The 26,176-nt window shown below is 37.9% G+C and overlaps 1 protein-coding gene across 1 annotated transcript; it reads left to right on the plus strand.

Moving 5' to 3' along the window:
• The first annotated feature begins 8,827 nt into the window (after positions 1–8,827).
• Positions 8,828–12,419, plus strand: LOC116489480 (alpha-1-antitrypsin-like). The gene is made up of 4 exons (XM_032187888.1): positions 8,828–9,587; positions 10,129–10,399; positions 11,190–11,337; positions 12,213–12,419. Exons 1-4 carry the CDS (start codon positions 8,828–8,830, stop codon positions 12,417–12,419), a joined length of 1,386 nt encoding a protein of 461 aa, XP_032043779.1.
• Positions 12,420–26,176: the final 13,757 nt, after the last annotated feature.

Genomic DNA, 26,176 nt, shown 5'->3' on the forward strand with positions numbered 1-26,176 from the left:
TATGTGTCCAATGCATTTTTTACCTTTCATCAGTAAGAAAAGGAGCTGACTCAATGCCATAAGGCACAAAGCAATGATCTAATCACAGAAATACCAGTTGATCCAATAAACCCTGCTAATCAAATGCTACAAGTACTTTGTACTTTCATTTCTTCACAGAATCATAGCATGCCTTGGGTTGGAACAGACCTTTAAAAACCATCCATTTCCAACCTCCCTGCCATGGGCAGGGACACCTTCCACTAGATCAGGTTGGTCAAGGCCCCATCCAGCCTGACCCAGCTAAGCAATTTGAGGCTTAACTTTGTTCTCCAGAGAGCTCTCCCTTGAACGGGCATAGCAGCTCTCTTTCTGCATCTGCATCATCAGTTCAGCCCTTAACTGCTGTTACTGGTTTGAGGAAATGGGAATTTGGCCAGACACAAGCCAACCCAATTCTAATTGTTTCAGTAGAACAAAACCAGCAGGCTTTTTTGTTTTGTTTTGTTTTGAACCAGCAAGCTGAGAATCATTAAGGTCTTAAAAATCAGTTGACTTTGATAGTTCCTGGGCAGGGTGATTTTGGACTGTGGATTCTGAGAACCAGGCATACCTGTATGGCAGCTACAGGGCAGCCAGTGCCTCACAGCCCAACTCATCTTTGACATGAGTCTAGTAGCTTTTGGAGATATAAAGAAAGCTTATAGCAGTGTTACTCCCTCATCCAGCATTGAAGTCTTTTCTCCAAAACACAGAGGAACCAAAGTTTCCCAAAAGAAAACAAATGTGCAAGAGAAATGTGAGCAAATATTTCACTGAAAACTCCAAATATTCTCTGCAGTGAGAGTTTAATTGGATGCAAATTCTCAAGAGGGAAAAAAGCATGAAGATCACCATGGGCTATGTAATTCCAGGTCCTGTGAGATGTCTGCAAATTTTATCCAACCACCTAGCAGTCCGTTTTGTAGTGCACCTCTGCCCTTACTCACAGGGGGGCTGCTTTGGTGATATCATCCATTCTCTGTAAAAAGTTATCCAGCAGTGATTGATCTGGAAAAAACCTTTGTATTTTCCCAGTCCCAGGTTTTACAGAGAATCCATTTTTAAATAACATGCAATTTGTACTTTCCTTAGACTAACAGTTTTAAAGAAAACAATGTAATTCATTCATTTCATGTAGATGTCCTTGACTGTGATTAATAGCCTAGTTGCACAAACTCAGATCAGCACAGATGTTGATGCAAATGACTTTGCTGGCTTCTTGCAAAAGAGAATTTCCATGATGAAACTAGCTTTTCAGTTCAGCCCTACCCCTAGAGATGAATTTATCACAAGTGAATTAACCTGATTTATACAAATGAGTCTTATTTATTTCTCTTATATCCAATTGCTTCCAGTTTCTTTTCCATAAGCCATCTGGAAGTAAAATACTTATGATTTATTACTTTACTAAAGAACATATCCTTTGTGGCTGGAAAACTTCTGTTAACATCAATATGATGCTCTCATGGAAGGTCTGATGAACACTGGGCTTTGCCTGACTTGTGCAAAAATCTTATTAAGGAAAAGATGTTACATTGTTTATCCTTTCTCATGTGGGAAATATGGACCAGGTGGAAGATGCTCCACTGAAGGAAAATGTGTGAAAGGGAAAAAGAGCACAGAAAAAGATAATTCACTAAGTTTTGCAGTCGTCATAAGAACTTTGATTGCAGCCAGGAAAGAATCTTAGAGCAAGAGAAAACATCTGTACATGGTTGTGATGAAAGATGTAACAAAAAGTGAGTCTTAAAATACATATGAATGCAAAAGAGAGCATATGCGTAGACCTCATTTAGATATGCTGCTCACACAGATTTTCCTTTAGCCAGTAAAAAAGCCATACCATACCTCACATGTTCAAGAAATAGACACAGTGCAATTTGATTTTTTTTTTCCTGTTCCTGAATCTTTTATTTTTCAGGTCTGAGCTCTGTCCTTCAGGCAAATCTTATAGAAGAAATTTTAAGACATCTCGGGATCCACCTGCCTCTAACAGAGGTTATTGCCTTGTGTCAATGCTGGACATTGCTGTGTGTCATAGTCTTGACATACTCAGAATTTTAGCAAGGGTGATTGAGAAGAGCCATCGAATAGAGGCAAATACACTCCACTCCTAGGTGCATCTAGGTGGGCAGGGTAGAGAAGATGGTGCTGTGGTCATGTGGCTGTACCACATAGGTACAACCCCAATACCAGAGTGTTTTATGGTGGCATGTTAATGGAAATGGGGTTTTGCTAACCTAAAAACATGAACATTAGAAGCTAAAGGCAAACACACCATATTTTCTTTTTCATCTGTTGAAACAGGGAAGAGAACTGTCACAATAAACCATCTCATGGATATGTCAGAACATCCCTAAAGTTTAAAGTGTCAAAGAATTGTTTAAGAAAATGGAGCAATTGAATCATATCATAAACTTAATTTAATTGAATATTTTTTATTCAAAGCTAGCTGCTTTAACTTCTGATTCTTCACTATGGCTGACAGTATTAATCTATTAAATAACAAATGATTAAAAGTTTAGTCCTAATACTTTCTACCTGGCTCTGGAAGCAAAAATCTTCAAGTGTAATTCCAAGATATCTCCATAAAGGATTTGGTTATTTCTTGTTCGAAGTCATGTTTGCACCAGAAATTTAAATAATGTGAGACATCTATTTAAATTTAAATTTAAATTTAAGTAGCAATTCCAAGAGGTTTCTCTGTGTAGGCAACTTCATTCCAAAATGAGAACTTTTATTCCCTGTTGAAATTGTCATTCTATGTTGCCTGCATGAGAAAGGTTCCTTTGCACCAGGATAATAAAGTGTGTGGGGCAAATTCTGCTGGTAAAAAGTTCTCATTTCAGTAAACCAGTTATGGCTGGTAAGATCTCTGCAAGAATCCAAGCTTGTATTATGAATTTGCAAGCCTGTTTTCTGCGGGTACATCCACAGATACAGAGCCTCATGTTCTGGAGATTATGGGAAATGGAGCCCTGTGCCACCATCTTCTGGTAAAATCAAGGAATGGACATGACAAATTTTGTCATGTCTTGAAGCCTGAAAGAGCACTATATTTCTGGCTTAGTATTGCTGTGTCAGTAGGGATTTTGATTTTCTTTTTAAGTTTTACATGCAGGATTGGTAAATACTATACTTGAACTGACTAGCTACTCAGGAATACATCCTCAGTGTTATGGTAAGTAGTTTATGTACTGTTCAGTTCTGTAGTGGGGTAGGAGGCAAATTAAATATTAGAAATTATTAGAGGGAAAAAAAAAAAAAAAAAAGAGCAAATCAGATAGGAATATTGTGCCACTGTTTAATTATCTGGATCATCTACACATCGATTAGAGCAGGTAGTTCTGCTCCTGTAATAACAAAAAGAATATATGAGAATTGAAACATCTTTAGAAAAGGGTACTAAGGGTAATCAAAGTTTTGAAATAGCTCCTGTTTGAGATGAGAGATCTTTAGCTAGGGAAAAAAATATCTTGGGGGGAATATAAACGTGGAGCAGAATATGTGGATGAAGACTGAAAGTTTACCATACATCTAATGCAGAAGCTAGGGGCGTTCTTATGCCCCTAGCTTCTCATGGAGGAGACAGCTTCAAAGCCAAAGAAAGCAGATGGTTCTGCATACAGCTAGTGGTGTATGTAGAGTGGACATTGCAGGATGATCCTGCAGTCCCAAAGATCTATCAGTCCTGTACATGCTCCACATGCACCTCTCCCAGTGCTCCACTGCGCAACAGATCACTTTTGGGGGAGAGTGCTCAGACCCAGGACAATGAGACTGAATGGAAGTTCTTAAGCTCTCAACCATCTTTTGCACTGCAAACCTCAAACTTTTCTTGTTGAGAGAGGATAAAATCAAATGGAATAGGAAAAGGTCAGAAAAGACCCATATTTACCCAGGTGCATTGTACAAGCTCTCTGCTAGAGGCTGAAGTAACCAGCATGTTGTCCTTCTCCCATTACGTAGCACTGGCACGAGATAAATCTAACTTGTAAGCAGGTGCCTTCTAGCTTAAAAATATATTTGTCTGGAGAAAGTGAATTTTCAGTGCTACATATCCGTGACTCTAGTTTTTATACTGAGCGTAAATCAGTGGAAACTTAGGTCATCTGCATTTCTTTGGTAAGCAAATAACTTTCAGTCCAAAGCATACAATGAACAACAGTTCAAAGATGCATCATTTCATCATTTTCCAGTTCTGTAATTCACCATTCCAAACTTGGAAAAGCTTTTCCAAAGTGCTTCCGCAGTAGTCTAGTTTAAAGCTGAAAGTCTCTTAGAAACAATTTAAATTTGAAGGGTTTCTTGGCTGATTTGCTCCAGATTGGTTATATATGGAGTTATAGTCTGCTCGCTTTTCCAAGGTGGATTCTTCGTAACGATGCTTTTCAGTCACTATTCATCTAAGCAATTGTATTTTATGTACCATGTTTTTACCAAGAATTTTTGCATTTGCTAACTGCATATTCACTCAAACCAATTTTATTACAGTTCTTCAATAAGTTTTATCAGGTAGCTAGTGTACATATGAGATTCAGGAGTGTTAGGCATTTAGGAATTAGTGTTAAGTGTTAGGCAATTAGGAATTCCCTGCTTCCAAAGTATCTATCAACTAATGCCACAGAAACTGAATTAAAATATAAGCTTCTTGGAGAACACATATAAGTAAAGCTAGGGATAAAAATGGAGTGACATATTATTGAAATGTAATATATATAAAATCTATTTTTTTTTTCATAAGTAAATGTAAGGATGATGAAAATATTCATGACAGATAATGAGAAATTGAGTCACGTGAACTGTGTAAGCTGAGAAAGTGTGACTCTTAACCTCAAATGCAAAGAAAACAAAACAAACAGCTTGGTTTCCAAAGGAAACAGCCTCAGATTTTCATGTCTGTAGCCACTTGCCTTCTCTTAGCTAACCTCCATAACACTGCAGTTCATTGCCAAATAGCAGTTAGGCTTACCAGAGAACTAGGAAATTGAAAAAACATTATACTATCATGTGAAAATCAGTGAAATCCAAGTTTGTACCTGCTGTGGGGATGGCAGGCAGGTCTCAGCTGCTGTAAATTTTGCTCGCAGCAGCCAGCAATGAGCACATGGCAGGGATCCCCCGCCTAGGAGTGCAGTTTGTGGGGAGAATAATGTACACGAACATTTGTACTATGAAAATTTAATGTGATGTGAATCAGTACCATGCACTGACGTTGTGCTATTAATCTTCATTAGAACAGAACAGAGGGATAAACTCAGAATTTTAATCTCATTAATTTCTTTGGGCTAGTTTATTGGCTGGACGCTACTGAAGTTGATGACAAAGGGATGGTTTGCCTAAAATGAGGAGCTGGATACTAAACTAACATAAAACTATGAGATCAGGTAAAGACAAGTTCTTCTACCTCACCACAGCTTGCTGAAAGGAGTCTACATTTAACTAAAATATAAAATAGCCATATCTAATGGCTTATTCCATTCTGATGATGATGACTTCTCTGAAAGAGTGAAGGTCTCTCAGCCTGGGTATTTACAGCCTAATCAGCTTATCTCCTTGCCTCATTTTTAATATATTCTGTTTTTTATTCCTTTCATTTACACTTGATGTGATTTTCAGGTCTTTCAACAAAATCCTAATGATTAAGCTTAAAATATTTTTACATCACTTCATAAAATGGTAGGAAAAATATTTTTGCTATTAGCAAAAATTGGTTTAAAGAATGGGAATTTCATAATATAAAATCCACAAAACGTGCAATTTTTCAAGTGCTTGAAGAAAAGGTCTTTTGTATTTATAGTTCTGTTAATAAAACTTCATAATTAGAGACAACATTTCTTCAGTTTTTGTCCAATTCAAGTCACAATGCATTAATTTTTGCCACAGGTTCTGATTTAGCAGCGATAATGATTATCTTTAGCAGAACTCCTCATACAATACTCACACGGTTAGAATTAGTAACACACATCTTGTGCGATCAGGTATCACATTCAAAAACAATTCCTAGGGGCATTATTTCTTATGTGTATTCAACAACATGCTTGGGTAGTTCTTGGATAGAAATCTAAGGTTTTTTGTCTCCCAGGCTTGTGCCTGCATTATTAGGTTAACATGTCATAGTAGTTGATCTTTCCCCAGCCATATGAATACCTACGGATCTATTTGTATTTCTACACGTACATATTGTGTGTGTTTCATAAGCAGAAAAATCCAAACAATTATCTGCACAACTCATTTAAGTATTTTTTAACTTTCATTTTATTTTTAGGAAAAACATCCTCAGAGGGAAGACTGGGCACTGTTTTCCTTTCACTTTCTTGTCAATCTCTTGCAGCCTGAGGATTAGCTATTCCCCTGCAGTATGGGTTGTTTGGGTCTGATTTTCTCAGGTTGAACTGTTCATAAGATTTGAGGGTCTTGTATCCAGATCAAATTATCAAGTGCTCCAGTCACTTGGTCAGCAAACATAAGATTAGTGTTGCCGATGTCAATAAGAAAATGTTGTTCCCTGCCCTCTTTTGCTGTTTGACTATAGAAAAGAAAAGTCTTGCCTGTCTTTTATGGTAAGGAAGGAATTATGTGCATTATCTTTTATATATTTGTGTTTTTTTTGGCATAGCGAAACCTAGAAAATGAAGTCTTCTCTGTGAATGGCTTAGATACTTGCTAGGCAACACGATATTCCTGAATTACTATTCCTTGATCTCACAATGTCTATAAACCACAATAAATTAGTTTTTCTTTGTTTGTTTTTGTTTTGTTTTTGTTTTTGTTTCTATTGAAAGCAACATAAACATTCTTTCCTGCTTTGTGTTCTTAGATAGCATCAGAAGGTACCTTACCTCCTCATTGCCTTCCCCAAGAAGGCAATTGCGTTTACCAGAAGGTACCAAGTAGGTATTCCCACCACAGCCCTGTCACTCATTAAAACATAAGGAACTTGAGTATGTTTTGGGAGGTGTCAATACAATCAGGTATGCATAGTCTATACGTTTTTATCTGGCACATATTTAACTGATCTCTTAAACATGTCTGTGTTCCCAGGATGGAATTTTTAGCTTATCCATTGTTGCTCCAAAGAAATTAGAATTGATTTGCTGTGCAGCTGACCAGGCACCCAAGTCTCTCCTGGAGCTAGAGCTCCAGCTGTCCCAGGCCTTTCACAAAACAAAGCTGATAGAAGAGAGTTTTCTACCAAGTCCCTATTCCTTCCACATTTTTTTTTCTGTCCTTGCACTTGCTGTCCTGTTGTTGTTTTGGTTTTGTTTTGTTTTGTTTGTGGTGTTCTTATTGGTGTTGTTTCTAAAAGGATGGAGAGAATTTAACCAACCACACCAATAGTCACAGGTGATGTCCAGCAGTAATGGGGCAGCAGCTGCACTGACTGGCAATGTCTCCCAAGGGTGGTAAAGCCACATTGCCAGCTGCTGTTATTCACTAAAGAAACCTAGAGACCATCACCACTTACATACAGTCTGCTCCCCTGAAAAGAAGCCCCCAGACCAGTAAATATGGAGTCAAAAAGGGAGTATGGTAAGGCAGAAGGGATTTATAAGATTTATAAATCTTTTTTTTTTTTTTTTTTTTTTATCCTGTTTTGAAATCCTGACAAGAGGAGTTATGTGTCTGGCAGCACCCCTGTCCTGTTTGCTGTCCCCCTGAGACCAGGCTGGGAAAGGCAGGCAGGCAGGCAGGCTGCACTTCTTGGGGAGCTGCACTGGGACCTTTGTCCCCAGGAGCCAGACCCAGGCTGCTATGGGTGGCCTTCACGTGAATTCACCATGTTCTTCTCCAGCCACAAAGGGCACAGCTATCCCACCAGACCCACGCAGAAGGCTTGTCACAGGAACCCACAAGCATGGGAGCAGCAGGAGATGTGTTCCCTATCATTCAGAACCCCACCATCCAGCAATATTGGCTTGGACAATTAATCTCAATGAACTGTCCATAATATCTATGCCATTACTGCTTGCTGTGCATCCTCACTGGTAATTTTTATTTGAAGTAATTAATGATTAACGGGGGCACTCCGCTTAATCCTGTTTAATGGTACTGAAGGGAGCAAGGAGCAGACAAGATCAGATGAACTCATCAAGGTCCTCTTTGTAGCACTGTAAGTACCCTTTCAGCTTTCTCTTGGATCACTTGGACACATCAGTTTGGGGGGTTATGTTGTTGCCCGGGAAGGAGCGCTTTTCACATGTAAACAGAGCGGTGTGTCTGTTATGCAAAAATTCAAAACATGTCAAAAAACAGCAAGAACTGCCTGCTAACAAAGAAGACACTTTAAGTAATCAAATAATAATAATAAAAAAAAAATTATTCTGGAAACAACAAATATCTATAACGAGATTTCACTGCCACAGTGACTCAATTTTATCTTTGAGAAAATTGTATAAGCATTTTGTAATTTGTCTCCTAAAAGTATGATCTGTGTTTATATTACATTTTTGTTTAACATGTATGTAACTATCTATTTATTTGATTAAAAGAGAAAGACTAGTAGTGCTGCAACAGCCATCCTGCAGTATCAAGAGTAAATCCAGCTTCCACCATTTTCTCTGGGGAAAAGGTCAAAAACTTCCAGTTATTTGCAATTTAAAATTAACAAACCAGCAAACCAAAAAACAGTTTTATACTATTTTTTTTTAAACTTGTTATTATGAACAACATTGCATCTTTTGAGAGAGTGCTCAGTAATGCACATAGTTACCACACATTCTTTCTGGGGATCACTGGCATCAGGAAAGTGAAACAAAAGTGAGAGATTTTTGAGAACAGGTATGTTCTGAGAATCTCATTTTACATGGCTGGAGCACACAAGGATGAAGAAATTAATTTCCCTGCCATATTCAGTGTGTCTATCTCTTTTCCAGGAGGGGTTAAAAGGAAAATGAAGCCCACCTTCTCCTTGTGTTTATTACTGGCTGGTTTGTATGCTGCTGCCCAGTGTCATCAGCACCCTCACTACCGCAATAAGCAGGATGATCCTAAAGGAGTATATTACCCAGGTCACAGTTCTCATGGGGAAGTAGCTTATCCAGATAAAAACAAAACTTTTGTCAAAATAGCTCCCAGCAATGCTGATTTTGCATTTTCATTTTACAAGCTGGTTGCATCCGAGGCAACTGATCAAAATATTTTCTTTTCACCCATAAGCATCTCTGCTTCCTTTGCAATGCTGGCACTGGGTGCCAAGTCAGCAACGCTGACGCAGATTCTGGAAGGGCTTGCCTTTAACCTGAAAAAGACTCAGGAACAGGAAATACATGAAGGTTTTTGCCAGCTTCTCCACATGCTGAACCGTTCAGATGGTGATCTCCAGCTGAGCCTGGGCAATGTCCTTTTTATAGAAGACATGTTAAAACCACTACAGAAGTTCTTGGATGATGTCAAAAGCTTTTATGAGTCTGAAGTCTTTTCTACTGACTTTAACAACTCCTCTAGTGCAGAGAACCAGATCAACAGTTATATTGAGGAAAAGACAAATGGGAAAATTTTTAAATTAGTGGAAAATCTTGATCCTCTCACTGCAATGGTTCTTGTTAACTATGTCTTCTTTAAAGGTAAGAAATATCAAAGGGTGCTAAGGTTGTAACTTAGATGCTTACTGCTTATTACAGGAAATGAAAATCAAAAAGAAAGAAGTTATAGTTTCTAGTAAAAGGGTGTTTTTGTTGTTTTTTGTTTGTTTTGTTTGTTTTTGTTTTGTTTCTTTAGTTGAAGGAACCCATGTTCACTATCTGGAAATTATTCCTATAAAATCATGTACATGTGTAGTCAGCATGAATGTCTGTGTCCTCACTTGGTTGAGTAAAAGACTGGATTTTTTTAACAAACATATTTGCTGTGCTTGGTAAATTCTTTAATGTTTTGATAGACTCATGCTCTAATGAAAGACGATGTTTTCAGTATTATCCATAATTGCTTTTAAGCACCTTGGAAATAAAAGCTGTGATACTGGAACAGCTAAGGGTGCAGTAACATGAATAAATAAATAAATAGGTTTGCTCTAACCAAAGGAAGACTGTGAGACTAGATCCTGTTTTATTCATAGTGACCATTCCTCTTTGTATTTTACTGAATTATTTTTCTTTTTGTCATAAGCCCATTGGGAGAAACCCTTCAGTGCTTTATATACACAACAAGAGGATTTTTTTGTGGATGAGAAAACAACTGTAAAAGTTGACATGATGTATCGGAAGGGTTACTACAGAAATTACTTTGATGAAGAGCTGTCCTGTTGGCTGGTTCAGATACCTTACAATGGAAATGTTGCAGCATTATTTGTTTTGCCTGATGAAGGGAAGATGAAACAGGTGGAAGATGCTCTCTTGAAAAGGACCATGTCCAAATGGGTAAAGTTCCTCCAAGACAGGTAAGAGATTTTGCTAGGGTGAGATGTGACCATGTTATATCAGTAATGTAACCATGTATACATTAGTAATGTTTGTCTCACCAAGACAAAACATTAAAGGGCAGGTTATTTTCTTGAACTCTGTTCACTTATTGGTCCCTCTCTGTGCATGACTTCCCTTTTCTTAGTTGAAAAATGAAAAACAGTTCTGGGTAGTGAAAACCAAGTTGCTTAGCACCAAGTTGACGAAGTTAATAGGCACTTATCTCATATGGGCAATGTGAAACTAAAACGGAATTTTAGTGTGTTTTTATTATTATTAATTATTATTATTATTATTATTATCTTTATTTCTGAAGTGGGTATTGGGGTGTTGAGAGCCAGGTGGTATCTGCAGTATTGTGTGTAAAAGGAAATTTTAATCATTCACCATTACTGAAGCTGTTTTTGTGGTGGCCTAGGCCCTGTTCTGTATTCAAACAGCCTTAGGTATAACATATAACTAGCTATAATCTTTTGAGGAACACCTGCTTCCTAGTGAGGCTCTGTTTGCAGCAGAATTGATGGGGCTGTATCGCACTGGGCAACTCTTTGAAACCCACTGTGAAAGTGAAGGTTAATACGGGCTTATACTGCTCCAACACTTTACATTACATGGATATACTGTCCAGAAGTGTTATTTGAACCCTGATACTGCTTTCAGTTTAACTTATAACATCTAGAAAAATAAATGAGAATTGTCACTAAAGTGAAGCTATTGAAGAGCATTACCTAGTTGAAAATTTGTCCTTATGTATGTTATTTTTTACAGAAAAATACATCTGCACATACCAAAATTTTCTATTTCTGGTACCTATGATGTGAAAAAGATAGTCAAACAAATGGGTATGACTGATCTATTTACTGAACATGCTGATCTGTCAGGAATTACTGAGGAGCCTGGACTGATACTTTCAAAAGTAAGTCAGCACATGAAACACAGTGACCACATGATTTGCCTGTTCCTGGGAATTGTCATTAATATTATATGAAAAGATTATCCCAGTTTCTCTGAAGCAAAATTTAGTCATCAACAGCCACTAGTCTGGAGGCAAGGGAAGACATACCATTGCTAAAACTGAAGCCACACTTGCACAGAAGGGGTTATGCACACATGGCTCAAGGATGAGGAAGAAGACTTACATATCATTAGATGTTCTTTTGGCTACCAAAAAAAAAAAATTATCTAAAGGTAGCATGTTAACTTTGGTAAAATATCCTCTCACTCCCCTTAGAGAGGGTAAAAAGCTATTATTCCTGCCCTTCTTGTGCTCCCAAAAAGTTATTTTTTTCAACTAGATGATAGGGTAGATTCCTGATAACACATGAAGCTGCCAAATGCAAAACAAATGTAGGCCAAATTACCATGTTTCTTTACTACCCAAACTTCTTGTCATCAGTCATCTTGAGTGCTTTTTGGCTGTCCGCTGCTCAAGAGTTGCTCTCTGCACATACAGCTAACAGAGGCTACCAGGGGTGGTGTTACAGTTGATGGTGCTGTGGTGGGAAGGGCAGGGCTGGTGATGGCCTTCCCCAGGCTGGTGCTGCTGGGTTTCAATCCAGGCAGAGTTCTCTGGCAAGACTAAAGAGGGTGGCGGCCTGGCTCCCCTCCTGCTGCCATTCCCAACCCTAACCCCCACCCTGGCCCTAGTGGGGCTTCCCTTCCCCCATCCCACGGTGCCTAGGGTGGGTCTCAGCTGCCACATGCGTGTCTGGAGAGCTGGCCCAGGTCACCAGAGGAGTTTCCCCTTTCCAGCTTGTCAGCTGGAGGTTGTTTTGCTCTGTGTCCTTGCAGGTGATCCACAGAGCTGTGCTAAGTGTTCATGAGAATGGCACTGAAGCAGCGGGAGCCACAGTGAAGGAGATCACCTGGAGATCTGGCGATTTTCCCCGTCCACCTCGAATCAAATTCAATAGGCCCTTTCTCCTGACAATTGTGGATAAGTATACCCGCACCGTCCTCTTCATAGGGAAAATTGTAAACCCTCTGAAAAGTAACTGATTGGCCAGAGGACATGCACTTTTTCACATTACTGGCTAATTCCTGTGATACAGTAAAACATTTCAGTACACCACTGTGTACTAGTGCTTGTTTTACAACTGTTATCATTATGTACATTTCTAATCCCTTACAAGACAAAAACTATTTTTACCTTGTCCAAAAGACACTGGTATTTCTCCCCTGCCTACCACTGTATACAGCTTGTAGTATTGATGAAGTACAAGTCCCCTTTCCACCTTTTTTTGTAAGAAGCCCTTCCTGACATGCTGCAGTGGGGTATGTGAGGTGGTCTGAAGTCCCTTGGATGATGTAGCTATTGCTGTACACTCAGATTTTGTGTGTGGGAGGGCAGGAGAAGGGAAATGGGGAAAAGGAAATGGGAGATGTAAGTCCTGTCAGCTTAACCCACCAATCTTTGATAACTGATTTAAATGCATATTTCCTCAATATTGGTATTTTGGTTTTTGTTTGTTTGGGTTTTTGTTTGTTTGTTTGTTTGTTTGCTTGTTTGTTTTTATTTTTAATGGAATGACGTTGCAAGATCACTTACTGAGGAATTGGAATACGCTATGATGCAAAGGGTTGGCCAGGGTGGTTGTTTTAGCTTGCTTCCCTGTCTCCTTTGTGGAAGCCTTCCTCATGCAGACAAGAAAGTTGGTTTGTTTTACTGGGGTATTGCCCTGAGATAAAATAAATGGTGGGGCAGTCCGTGTAATAGCACTAGTTTTCTTTTTACAGATTTATTGTTACTGTAATTTCTCATTTCTCCTACTGATGCTGCCTTCACTGTCATGCTTTCCAGCTAGATATGGCAGATTGTGGTAGAGGAGGAATGAAAAATTGTAACTACAGAAAAATTTTATTTTCTCACTGGGAAGAATAATGCTTTCCTAGGTTCTGTTAACCTGCCTTAAGCTCAGAAAGCTATCATAGACACACATGCAAAATGCAGGTAATATTTGATAAGTCACTTTCTAAGCATTAACAGTGGATTACTGTATAGAATAAAGACATACAGTTATTTGAAATTTATCATTTTTCATTCAAAGATGCATCAGCCTAATTTATTGCTATTGTATTATGTTGCTTTATAGTGATTCTTGGTCAATAGAATTTTAACATACCAGATATGCTAGGTAGTTGTGTGATTATGAAATGAAGGAAACACAAAGCAGTAAATATTTAAATTATTTTATTTTTTGCTTTTTAAAATTAGCATCTTTAACACATCCTATTAAAATAAGAAAGCCAATAGAAGCACTTAAATTACAGATTGATTATATCTTTTGCTATAGAATAACTCAAACTGGTAAAGATAATAAATAATAATAAATAAATAAATAAATAAGTAAAATACAAATGGAAAATTTTTAGACTTTAGTCTCTTAAAATGTCTGTGACAAAAATAAAAATTATAATATTTCTAAAACACGGTTATCCTGGTTGAAGATCTTTATTTTCTCTGACATTAAATTAATGCTATCAATGTTAGTAATTTGTAGGTGTAGGTATGCTGATAAGCAATAGAAAAGTCTTTTCCATGTCAGCCGAGCAACATTTGATGTTCACACTCAAAATTCTTTTCAAAATCATGTAAACAATGCTAAAACTTCCTTTCTGATAGCTGTATTTGGTCTATTCAATACTTAGTGAAAGCTGTTGGCTTCAGACTACTAGACATATATACATGTAAGTACTTAATCTTGGTATAACATGCATAAAGAAATTCTAGAGAAGATCACTTAAAAGTTCTGGGCAAATTTTAGGGCTAATTCAGGACAACATGCTGAAGTCCAGCTTTGCAATGACAAATAACTCCATAGGCAAATACCAAGAGACACTATGTTTGTTGTTCCTTGTGAACCCCAGATCAATAGTATCTATTTGCTAGCATTGAAAAAAAAAAAAAATCAAAATGATATTTTGCTAGTCAGATTTTATTTGAGAAGCAGTCTTGATGCTTAACCTACTTAAAAGTTATTGAGGAAAACTCAAGCTGCATGTGGGAGAATGAGCTGTTTTTCTTTGCCATTTAGGTATTAAAAGACACTACAAGATATATTGTGAAACTCTAATAGAGTGTGACCTTTCCCTACATTATTTTCCCAAAGGAAGCATAAAGAATAAGTAGGATGCTTAATTAGAATTTGCATAGAACTATGCTTATATAACATAAATTGTATATTTTATTGAATTCAGAAAGCTGTTAAATTCCCCTCCTCCAATAAAAGTGCAATCTTGAAATATGTATAACCTATTCCCCCCCGCAAAAAAAAAAAAAAAAAAAAAAAAAAAAGTTTTTAAACAATTGTATGCCATTCACGATGTCATATCTTTCACTAACTGATTAAATTTTGCATTAAAATATAGGGGCTAGAGGCAAGGGTGTTTGTGTTTTCATCCCTGCTATTCTCATTGTTATAAACCTTCCTTTAATTTTAACTACAGTTTGCTTCTGGACAATTTAAACCCTTCCATTTCTTATTCCACTCTTGTTTGTCAGCTGAAATACCTCTTCTTTTGCAGATGTTACCTTCTCTGTATATACAGATTTCATTTTTATCTTCCCTCAGCCTATGCTTTTTACCAGTCCTGGCTCTTTTTCATCTTCTCATTGCCTGCGTGTTCCTAATATCATCTTTTTACACCTGTTCCAGCTATAATGTACCTTCCTTGAAGTAAAAGACCAGAATGTTCCGACAATTTTATATAATGTCTTCAATACTTACAGCTCTCCAGTATGTCCAAGCAGTGTGTTTTCCACTTCAAAACTATTTAATATTTATGAGCTACTTATCCTTTTATTAGAATCCTTAAGGCAATTTAAAACACCTTCTGTCCACATGCACTGGATTGTCTTATTTATACTCTGAGTTTAGTCCCTGGCTTTCTAGAAGTATTAGGTCAGCTTTCAAGATCAGATAAAATGTAGCCAGGATCCAAGCCCTGAATAAAAGCATACCTTGATCATGCTTTATACTTGGGAAACCTTGTCTAAAAATTAAATAAGACTATGTGAATTTTAGACCGTCTATCATTAGAACTCTCTGCAATACTAAATTATCACTGATTTAATTGGATATCCAAAAAGTATCATGAAATTGCTGTAGGTAGCAAATCATCTTCAGATAGGAGTAGGAGCTGTATACAGGTGTATTCCTTGGTTCCCTGTTTGTTTCCTCAAAGATGAGGAAATTACTCTTACTGGAAATATGCAGCAGATGGCATATTTGGGTGTTAAATAATGAGTTAAATAAAGAATTGAATAAAAGCCCCCAAAACTGTCAGCCTCGAGGTTGTTACAAATTCAGTGTAGTCATGTTTTGTTCAGAGAAGTGATTCTTCTTTCAGTCAACTATTTATTTCCTTCTTCTTTTATGGATTTTTTGTTGTTGTTGATTTGTCTGCTGACTGAATATCACAATCAAGAAGTTTCAGTGCAAGAGGGGGAAGACTTTTCTTTGAGCTACTTAAGAACTTCTGCTGTTCTTTGCTAGTGCTGTTTCATACCACTTAAATGCCATGACATTCCTTGAGGATGGAGCTGGTTTGATGGACCACCTAAGGGACAAAGTGCAAGGGACATTCTCTAACCCAGCTTACTCTGAAGCCTGCACACAAATCTGATGTGGAAGCACACACAGCCATGTGTGTGCCAGAGCCTTAGCCTCAGTGATGTGTATGTGGACTCAAAGAAAATTGTGATTGTATGACTTTGTAGTCTCCTCTAAAGGCTATTTGGGGTTAACAGTCATAGAAGAATGCCAGTCCAGCAGAAGCCTTGGTGCAGCACACACTGAATGGCTCTCTGAAATAAGAAGAGGAAAGAAAGCACTGTGGGAATAGCAATAAAGAGTGTATTTGTTGTTTTGTCATAACTAGTAAAGAGTTACCTACAAAAGTGAAGCAAAATACAAAAAGATAAATAAGGAGCTCAAAAAACAGGACTAATCCATGGTGGAGATGCATTTAACCTTTACCCACAAAATACATTAAATTAAAAGGGATTTGAAAGAAAACCAACAGAAATTGTGAGTAGTTCTAAAGGTCATAAAAGAAGAAAAAAGCAACTAGAAGAAAAGTGTGGGGGCAAAGAGGGTAATAATATACTTGAAGTAAATCGAGGAAAATAACATATTTCAAACAGCCAGTGGTTAGTGCCAATGCACAGGTCTCTTTTCCCAGTGCTGTGTGGCATCAGCTAGGAAGAAACTAAAGGCATGTAACATAGCCAACAGCCTTAAAGGTCAGGGTCTGAAAAGCAAATTGCATATTCTACTGGAAAGACTGATTAATGCTGTGGTAAACGTAAGCACAAATAGGAACCCATATTTTGATAATGATAGAAGGCAGAGACTGCTTAAAGAAATTCCTGTCAAAGCTGAGGTGCATACAATGTCAGTGTATCCTCATCAGACAGGAGATATCACAGAATCATACCACAGTTAAGGTTCTTTACAAGGTAATCACCTTTGTAGTTGTAACAGTCACATCTTGTTAGTGTTGTTTTGATCCTGAATATTATATTCCTGTACAGCATGGTACTGTTCTTTCTGCAAGTCATTCTCAGGACACAATAACAAAGTAAAAAATTAGCAAGGTTTATGAAGTTCTGGCATGAATGGACCCTATGATACTTCAGGGATGGTGGGGTAGGAGTCTTTGCTTAATGCCAACATGTCTTGCTTGGTGTTGATCATTGATCAGCACACCCACAGCATCTTCTTTTTGGGAAAAAAAATCATCCCTGTGAAAAAATAATTTGTTGGTACCAGTCATGTCCCAGCCTCATCTCTTGGGGGTGTCTGATTTCTCTAAGTCAGATATCACATATTGCATTATATATTCGGAGAGTCTAGCAACTGTCATTGTAACTAACAGTCATTCCTAGGCAATATTATGTGAATTTCTCAGCTCTCAAAGAACCTGGTGATTTTTCACTGCTGGGAAATCAGTGGCTGCTAAGAAACGGCAAAAGCCAGAACAAAACAAATGATGCACTTCACAGAAACGTTTCCAACCCCTTTGAATGGAGATTCATAATGTTAACTCAGTAATTCTTCTGTACATTAGAATCTTGGCTTATACTCTGTCATCTGGCCAGGAGAAAAAATATCAGTAGGGCAGGATGGAAGGTCTGTGGTTATTTGACTCCTGCAAATCCTTGGCAAAGAGTTGTATGTCTTTTCTTCAAATACAACATTTTAGTCTTTTTTGTCTTACTTATTTCATGATATTTTTTCTCCCTATGGCTCCCTGCTACCAAAACCTTGCCACGTAAACCCATTACAGCTTATGAGTGTTATAATTATATGTTGATGCACACAGACAATCACTTGAAGTACTGTTGTGTTTCACTCCTAAAATCTCATTTGAAACTTCTTCCCTCCTGTGCATGCTGAAGTTTACCTGGTCCAATGCTGTCTGCAACTTTCTGCCAAACAAAGATTCGCAAGACGTTTTCCTGAAGATCAGTTTGATTTCCATGAACTGCTTCCTGATTATGTCCTCTGAGGCTGGTTACAGAGCTTTCAGCTCTTCCTACTTCACCTTTCCAGGAATAGCAACATGCTTCAATGTCCAAAAATCTGAGATCACTATAAACCGGAAACCATTTTATGTCAGAAACAATTTCTGTCACAAATCAATTCAGTCTGTACAGAAAGAAGGTTTACACTGTCCATCAGAAATGCATGGCTCCGTGAACAAATCATGTTTCAGCTGAGGCTGTTGGCTTTCCATCACATTCCTCATATCTCTTATTCTCTCTGGATAGCTGGCTTTGACATTTATTATGAGATTTCTCCAGTTTAAGCGGACGTGAAATTTTTTGTTAGGAGTTAAGTGAAAAACATGTCACAGACTATTATCACAGTATCTTCAACAGTATGCAAACCACTAGATGCCTGTATTTAAAAAATAATAATAAAAAAAAAAATAGGGGAGAGGGGGAGAGAGTTTTCTCAGAAGCTGATATACAACCTCCAGGATTCTTTTTGCCTTCTTATTCTGTATGGAGTTCAAGCAAGACAGCAAAGAGTAGAAGAGGGCATAACAATTGTGCTAGAGCCCATGTTATCTGTGTTACTTGGGGTACAGTTTCCTAACAGTTTCCTATTTCCCCTTTGTAGGGGGGTGGTTTTGACAATGGTGTAAAGGAAAATAACCTTTCTGCAGAACATGAAGCAGGAAACTATCTGCTCTTTTGGAATTGTTAGTAAATAGACGTGCTCTTTGAGTTTCTGTGAAGAAGCATGTCATGTCTTGAAGAGCACAGCTCTTACATGAAAAAAGGCTGAAGTCTATTCTTTACTTTTGGGATGTTTGCCAGGTTTACAGCAGTACAAGGGAGCAGGTAGAAGGGGGATTACCATGATGTCCAAGATGTCCATGTGGTGCTGTGAGGAGCAGAGGCACAAGATGAGATTCCTCTTGCAGTTTCTGTGAGGTAGGGAAGCAAGAGCAGCCAGCAGTACGCCAGAGCTAATTAGCTCATCTGCCTGGGCAGGCCAGTGTGCAACATAGACTTTAAGTATTCTAATGCTTGATTGGAACTTAATTTGTGAATGTTAGAGCTTTTGGCATAAATAAGACAAAAAAAAAATGATGCCAAAGAAATCAAAGGAAATGATTGCCAGGAAAAAGACTTAACATTGCACTTTTCACCCCAACCTGTTAGATGTTGTTTAGTCACACGGTACATGTTCAGATCAGTTGCCTCCTGTTTGATCCCCAGGTAACATAGGTGCCATATTCAGCCTGTCATATTCCTACTGACCCAGGCTCCTGCCCAGCAATTACACAGGGACAAGGAGAGTGCCATGAGATGATTCTCCTTGACACAGGCTTGCTCTGGCTGAGACTCTCACTTGCAAATGCAGTGGTGCTGTTGCTTCTCTACTGCTTGGATTGCAAAAGTTGGCTTGGGTTTGACCCTCATGCTGGATATATAAGGTCTTTAAAGCATTACAGCTTGGGAATGTTCAGAATAAAGATTCTGACCCTTCTGTTAACTGTCTAGGATTTCTAATTCTGTGTCATTTTTATATGACACTTGTTTGCATTGTCTTTTATTTGCATACTGTATGGCATATTTAAGGTTTTGGTTTTAAGAGGTTTTAATCTAGCTTTTGTATATCCTTGAGTCTCTGGGGCAAGCTTCCTGAACTTCTTTCTCCAAGGCAAGCTCATGCATAGGAACTGGCAGCTGATGTGTCATAATTGCTTCTTGCTCCTTCTTCCTTATTTTGGAATTAAGTGGAGGAGTGTACTGTGTGGGGTGAGGGTGTGGGGTGTGTCTTCTGCACCAAGTTGTGCTGCAGTTATAGAACACTGCAGCAAATGAAGTTTCTCTTCTGAGACATATTTATAGCTGTTCTATCTGCCAGCAATTGCCACCTCAGCATCTGCTCAAGGCCTGTTCTCTGCCAGGCTTGAGGAGGTGGTGGTTACCTCTCTTTGACTTTGTAGATCTGGTACAGTGGAGTTAGACATAGTGTTTAATTTAGACTCATTTGCATCCAACTCATTCAGTGAAGTCCTATGAATTATAAATGAAACTCAGAGCTATTCCAATCTCAGATGACTCACATTTTGGCCAGTTTTTGGGTAGTATAACATGTGGAGGTTGCCTACAGCAATAATTCACTTTCTGCACTAAAAAGAAATGAAGAAAAATAGAAGGACAAAAACACAATTGGGTAAACACACAAAGTTTTAATACTAGCTTCTCTTTTAAAAACATTCCTTTCTGTAGTTGTTCTGTACAAACTAAAACATCACAGATAAAAATCTTAATTTAATTCAGCACAGCAAAATGCAAATTAGTTCAGAGGCCATAGAAAGGATCTGATATGTCTCATCTTCCTATTTTTTAACAGTATTTTATGTTTATTTAGTTTCCTTTTTACTGACATTTATTCCAAAAATGGTTCTTCCCATGATTCCCCAAGAATTCCAGCTCTGTTTTCTTTCCAAAGCACTACTTTGGGATTTGACATGTATGCTTTGGATGGAGGTGGACTTTGGGTGGAGAAAGATGATGAAAGGTCAAGAGAAGTTTAAGGGGAAAACAGCCTTGCTAAACACTTCGGTATTCATGGAGTTTGGCAACATTGAACTAACCACTGAGACCTAAGCCTTGTATCTCATTTCTGTGGGCATAAATGAGGAATTATTTTTGGCACTCTGTGGATTTAATGGCTGTTCCAGTCTTTCTTTAGAAAATACTTCAAAGACATTAATTAAACCTTTTTTCTCTTATTGTTTGCATGCTGGTCTTTGAGCTCACTCATACATCTGAACCACCATAAAATTAACCTCCATAAAAAAATATTGATGATACTTTATGAAGTGATGGGTAATTCTCATGATGCTTTCTTACCAAGCTGTCAGTTCCATTCCTCATTACCTTGTAAATGGCAGCCAGTAAACAACAGGTCCTCTATGTGATTAGGCTGCACTCCCACATACTCACTGATTACACCAGTGATTAGCACAGCTTGAAAGCTGTAAGATACTTTGACAACTCCCTAGAAAGCAACAATTTAGTTGAAACCTGGCTCATCTCAAGGTAGCCACCAGCAGTACTGACTTTGCATTAGGTCTTACAGGAGGTCATTATCTTTTACAGCAGAGGAAGGTGGCAAGAACAACTTATTCTCTCTTTTGAGCCTCTCCACTGCCTCTGCAATGCTCTTCTGGGGCAAAAGCATTCACGTGCACTTTGCTGCACAAAGGTCTCACATAAAACCTGGCAGAGACAGAGGAGCAAGAGAGCCATGGAGGTTTTCCTTCAATTCCTGCTAAGCAAGGTCCAGATGAATAAAGGCAATGTACTGGCTATAAATGACAATCCAGAAGTTTCAGGACAATGCCAAAGAGAAGCATGATGCTGAAGTGGACAGAAACTGAAGAGAAAATCAATGATCAATTTGAATATGGAAAATTCTAATTAGGAACTTTTTTTTTTTTTTTTTTTTATCCATGAGTTAAATGCCAGAAGAGGATGCCCAAAAAGGTTGTGAAATCTCCATCCTTGGAGGCAAGTCCTCAAGGAACCCTACCTAATTAGACATGTTTTGAGAAGAGGGTTATATTAAGTGCCCTCTGGATGTTCCTTCCAACCTAGACTTTGATTCTAAGATTCTATTTCATAGAGATAAAAATGTGGGAAAAAAACACTTACACACTTGTTGACTATGGGTAAAAGTAAAATATTTGTTCAGAGAGACATAATTCCAGAAATATCATGTCTTATTATTTGATTAAGATCCTCAGGTTTTAATATGTCTTTGCCATTTTCATTGGCTTAAAGGTTGCTGGAAGAAACTATTTGCCAACACACCTGGACAAATTTTGAGCTTTTATTACTGAGTGGATGCATGTGTGTTGTTAGAAAAGCACAACACTCATATCTCTTTCTTTTCTACTTCAGTATTTTTCTGACAGTTCTATCTCTCTGCTCTACGCTAGGTCTTTTTCCAGGCCCCTGGCTGAGTTTCCCCCCATGCAAATGCTCCATGGAGTCACTCCATTGGGGATCTCACTTTACACCTCTGACTTCTTACTCCTGTTTCTATGAAATTTGCCCACTTTTTTGCATGACGTTCACAAAGCTCATTTGAATTTTGCTGGGAAGCACAGAAAGGCTGCACTAGCCAGGATTATTGAATATGGGTTTAGTTCTTATCCTTTCTCTGTTCAAATTACTAATTGTAATTGTGGGTTAAACTATCCCTATCTAAAAATGGGTAAACCTTGGCTTAGAAATATGGGTTTGGAAATTTCATATAAGGCAATTTCCTACTCTTGTTGAAAAACATTGACATGTGAATAACAACAACAACAAAAGTATAATTTCTGAGTTAAAAGTGAAGAAACTGTAAACTTAGACCTGTGACTATCTCTGTGCAGGCCTAACATTGCCTTGAGAAGCCTAGCTCTGTGCTGTGCTCAGGGTTTTTTTTTACTCTGACACAATGATACGTGTTGGAGTTATTATAGTCTTGACCATACAGATTGTGGTTACTTGGATGATCTAAACTTTTCACGTACCTAGGCAACTAGAATATTGATTTGATATAGGCATTACCAATGTTTGGCTTTAAAACAGCCTTTATCAAAGTGCAAAATGAGGCACATTTTAATCTTATTAACTGAGACCTGTTTTTAAATTGGACAGTCAAGGGAGACAAAGTCTGTATGGGAAAACAGTTTGAAATTGCAATATTTAATCACTGTAATACCTGAAAATCAAAGAAAACTTAGAAGGAGTGATCTTTATTTCATACACATACATGCATCGCTAACCAGCTGTACTAACAGATAGTGTGCCAGCAGCAAACTGTCAAATTAGATGGGGCTAATTAAACCTTATTACTTTGTTAGGCATGGCTCGTTGAATGGCCACTGTGACTGTTTGCAGAAATTTGCCAATTACAGCCCTAATGAAACAAAAACATGAGACTAGAGTATTCTCTAAAATCAATTACAAAATTCAACATGGTTGTCTCCCAAAGAAGTATAAACATGATACATCAGATAAGAGCAACATGCAAGCTGTGTTTATATTAGAGCTAAGAGACAAATAGTATTTCTTCAGCAAATGTGCTAAAGAGAAAAATGGAGCAAGCAAGCCAATGAGACATTTTAGTGCATGCAGAAATTGATCCAGTGTTTGCATGCCTGATGTAAAAATTTAAGCTGCTGTTGTAAAAAAAATATATATTTTTTAAAGTCAATCATTACTACCCTAATAAAAGGTGAAATTACATATAGCTAACACCAATAAGACCTTTCTATAGTTGAACTTTCCACTATTGTAACTGTAGTTTTCAAATTTGGATCTTTAGAATTATACACTTTAAGCCACAGCAGGGCTCGTGGTTAAAAACATGAATTGGCCCACAGATAAGGTGCTTGGCACCTTAGCATTTCTTTCAGGCATCTGCCAAGTCTAAGCATGAAGTACAGATGAAGACATTTTTGTTTTGGCTTATAAACATAGATATAGAAACTCTGTTTCCAGCCATTCCAGTATAATAATTTTGCCTTCTACATGACAGAGATAACTAGAAATATTTCAGTTTTTATAAATATCAGTTTTTCTTTGAATCCATAAATTCTATACATGGTTTAATGAATGAAAGAAAATGAAATTATATACCTTCTTTACTGAGATTTTAGAGACAAAGTATTATCTCTGAAGCTTTTCAATGTCAAAATTGTAATACAACATTTTGTCTCATCTCTTTATAATAGAGTTTTGTTTCTCAGTGTGCTTCTCTGTTTGAGAGTGATTTTTGGATAGGTATCTGTTAAGAGAAAACTGAAGTAAATTTTGAATGCATTTTAAAACTATGAAATATGAAATTCAGTATCCTGCAGACATGATTTTAAGGGCAGTCAGGAACTGAATTCCTGCTGTATTATGTTTGATTGACATACAAATCCCAGTTCTACCTGGACACAGTAAGAATCATAAATCTAAGTTCCTTCTGGATAATTTGACAATCACATTTAACAATCACATTCATAATCTGTAATTGCCATAGTCAGTTTTTGAAATTCAAGTTCTGCAAGTTATTATATTAAAGACTCATTCAATTAGCAATCTCCTGATTTAGAGATCTCATTAATCTCCAGCTACAGCATAAATGAACATGCAGGCTCTGTCAAACAGGATAACATGGATAAGACAAATATTTTTAGGAAAAGAAAAGCAGGGAAGATTTTTAAATGAATCATCACCAGGTTGAGTGTGGTATATCTTCCATGAATCCTCCTTCCCTTCCGAAGGACTGCAGACTTGAAGGACAGGGGCAGGCAGACCTTTTAGTTCTGTTCTAAGAATCAAAATTAATGGAAAAATCTGACTACAACCATGTATACAAGACATAGTCCAGGTAGGTTCTTCAGTGTAACACTGAATCCTGCTCCAGGGTCCCCCTCAGTAATCCCACATTGGCTGAATACTTTCAGCAAATCTCCAGTTTGGTGTTGGGGTAAGTGTTGGTAAACTATGGCAATGTGTATACTGTCTTTGTGGACAGAACATGAAGACAGCCTTGACCCCTTTAGCCAGCTGATGGAAAGTGGCTCATATTCATACTAGATATGTGATATGAATGTTATAGATCTTCTGGAGTAGGGTGGCTGTGTCTGCTCTACAGGCCCTCGCTCCTAGTCCTCCTTGGCAAAGGAAGACATTTTGCTGCCTTGAGACATCATTTTTGTTTGTTTGTTTGTTTGTTTTTCTTTTCTTTCTGTGTCCAAAATAACAGGAGAGTTGTGTAACAGCCTGAGGAAATGTTTATATAGAGTGGTTCTGGGAGTGGACATTGAATTCAGCAGGGTGTAGCTTGGGCTGCCAGAGGTTGCAAGGCTTGCTGGGCTTTTGCTGATGAAGGGAACTAGGTAGCTTGTATTAGAGCTGCTTGGAGTATGTGTGAATGGCTTGAATGTGAATACAGTCATATGGTCAGGAATGAACTAAGATATAAATCTAAGTGTCTTTGTAGGCACATTTTGCAGGTTCACTCTCACCACATATGGGCCCCTCTAGTGGACCAGCTGCTGGCTTGCAGAACTCTTGCTGACCTCCTTGTACAAGAGACTTCAAGCCAGCATCTCATGAAAACAGTGGTAACTGAAGCAGAAAAGCAGATTTTAAAAGTTTCAAAACCAATCCATGTTGATTTTCAACAAGAGAATAATACAGATGAATGCCTGAACAGGCAAAATATTTGCATTTGTGTCTCTGACAGTTTACTCACAGTACTGATGCTTGGTTGGGTTTACTTTGGTCATACAAGGAACCCAGAATTACTCCCAGCCCTTGTATACAACTCTTCTCTACAGCACTGAGTCTCTTTCCTTCTATCTTCTTTTTCAGCTGGCTGTGTTGTTGCACAGGTTTCCTGCTTGGGAAACTCTAAGTTTAACACAAAGAGGTGTGAAGATCTGTACCACAGCCCATTTCATTCTGGACACTGCACATTTCAAAGCACTGCTGTCTTCCATGCACTACTGTAAAGCACGTTTGCACTGCGTGAGACTCCTCAGTCTTAGAACCTTTGTAAAGGTGGTGTAAACTGTGCATGGCCCACTGAGTTCAGCCTCACTGTAAAAGTAACTCACCTATTCCCTCACCCAGATTTTTTTTTTTTTTCAGTTGCACTCCAACCAGCAAAAAAATTAAGTAAATTCCTTTGTATTTGTGCACAAGAATCTTTAGTCACTGACTTCTAGCAACTTCTCCAGGATGTTGCCACAGTATAATGACTCACCTTCACTTCCTGATAGACTCAACAAGAGGATGCATCTACATCTTCCAAGAACGTCCTTCTCTGGCACCTACAACCTAGAGACATTCCTCCAGGGGCTGGGTGTTACTAAGCTATTCTCCAACCATTCTGATCCACCAGAAATCACGAAGAAACACAAACTGAAGGTTTCAAAAGTAAGTTTGTTAAGAAAGGAATGGGATAGTATGGACCTGAAAACCTTGACCAAGAAAAGGTTTAAGAAGGCTCCCCATAGTCAGCAAAGTTAGTTGCTTTTAAACTACCTTTAATCACTTTTGCTACTCAAAAGATTAGGTTGAAGAATAAAGAAGTAAATCAGATAGATGTTTATACTGGAGATACTTCTCTCATTAAGCTGATGTGTCTCATTAGACTTCCAGCATCCAGGTACACTAACCTTTGTCTTACCTATAGGACTTCCAAGTACCAAAGCTGTGTTAAACAGCTTTA

Source organism: Aythya fuligula, chromosome 5, assembly GCF_009819795.1.
Source record: "Aythya fuligula isolate bAytFul2 chromosome 5, bAytFul2.pri, whole genome shotgun sequence".
NCBI lineage: Eukaryota > Metazoa > Chordata > Aves > Anseriformes > Anatidae > Aythya > Aythya fuligula.

Bases quoted from the DNA above. Each gene is read 5' to 3' on its own strand.
- LOC116489480 (XM_032187888.1), top strand. From the start codon at position 8,828: ATGGCTGGAGCACACAAGGATGAAGAAATTAATTTCCCTGCCATATTC. The intron at 9,588-10,128 runs GTAAGAAATATC...TTTTGTCATAAG, and splicing joins TAACTATGTCTTCTTTAAAG to CCCATTGGGAGAAACCCTTC. The intron at 11,338-12,212 runs GTAAGTCAGCAC...GTGTCCTTGCAG, and splicing joins CTGGACTGATACTTTCAAAA to GTGATCCACAGAGCTGTGCT.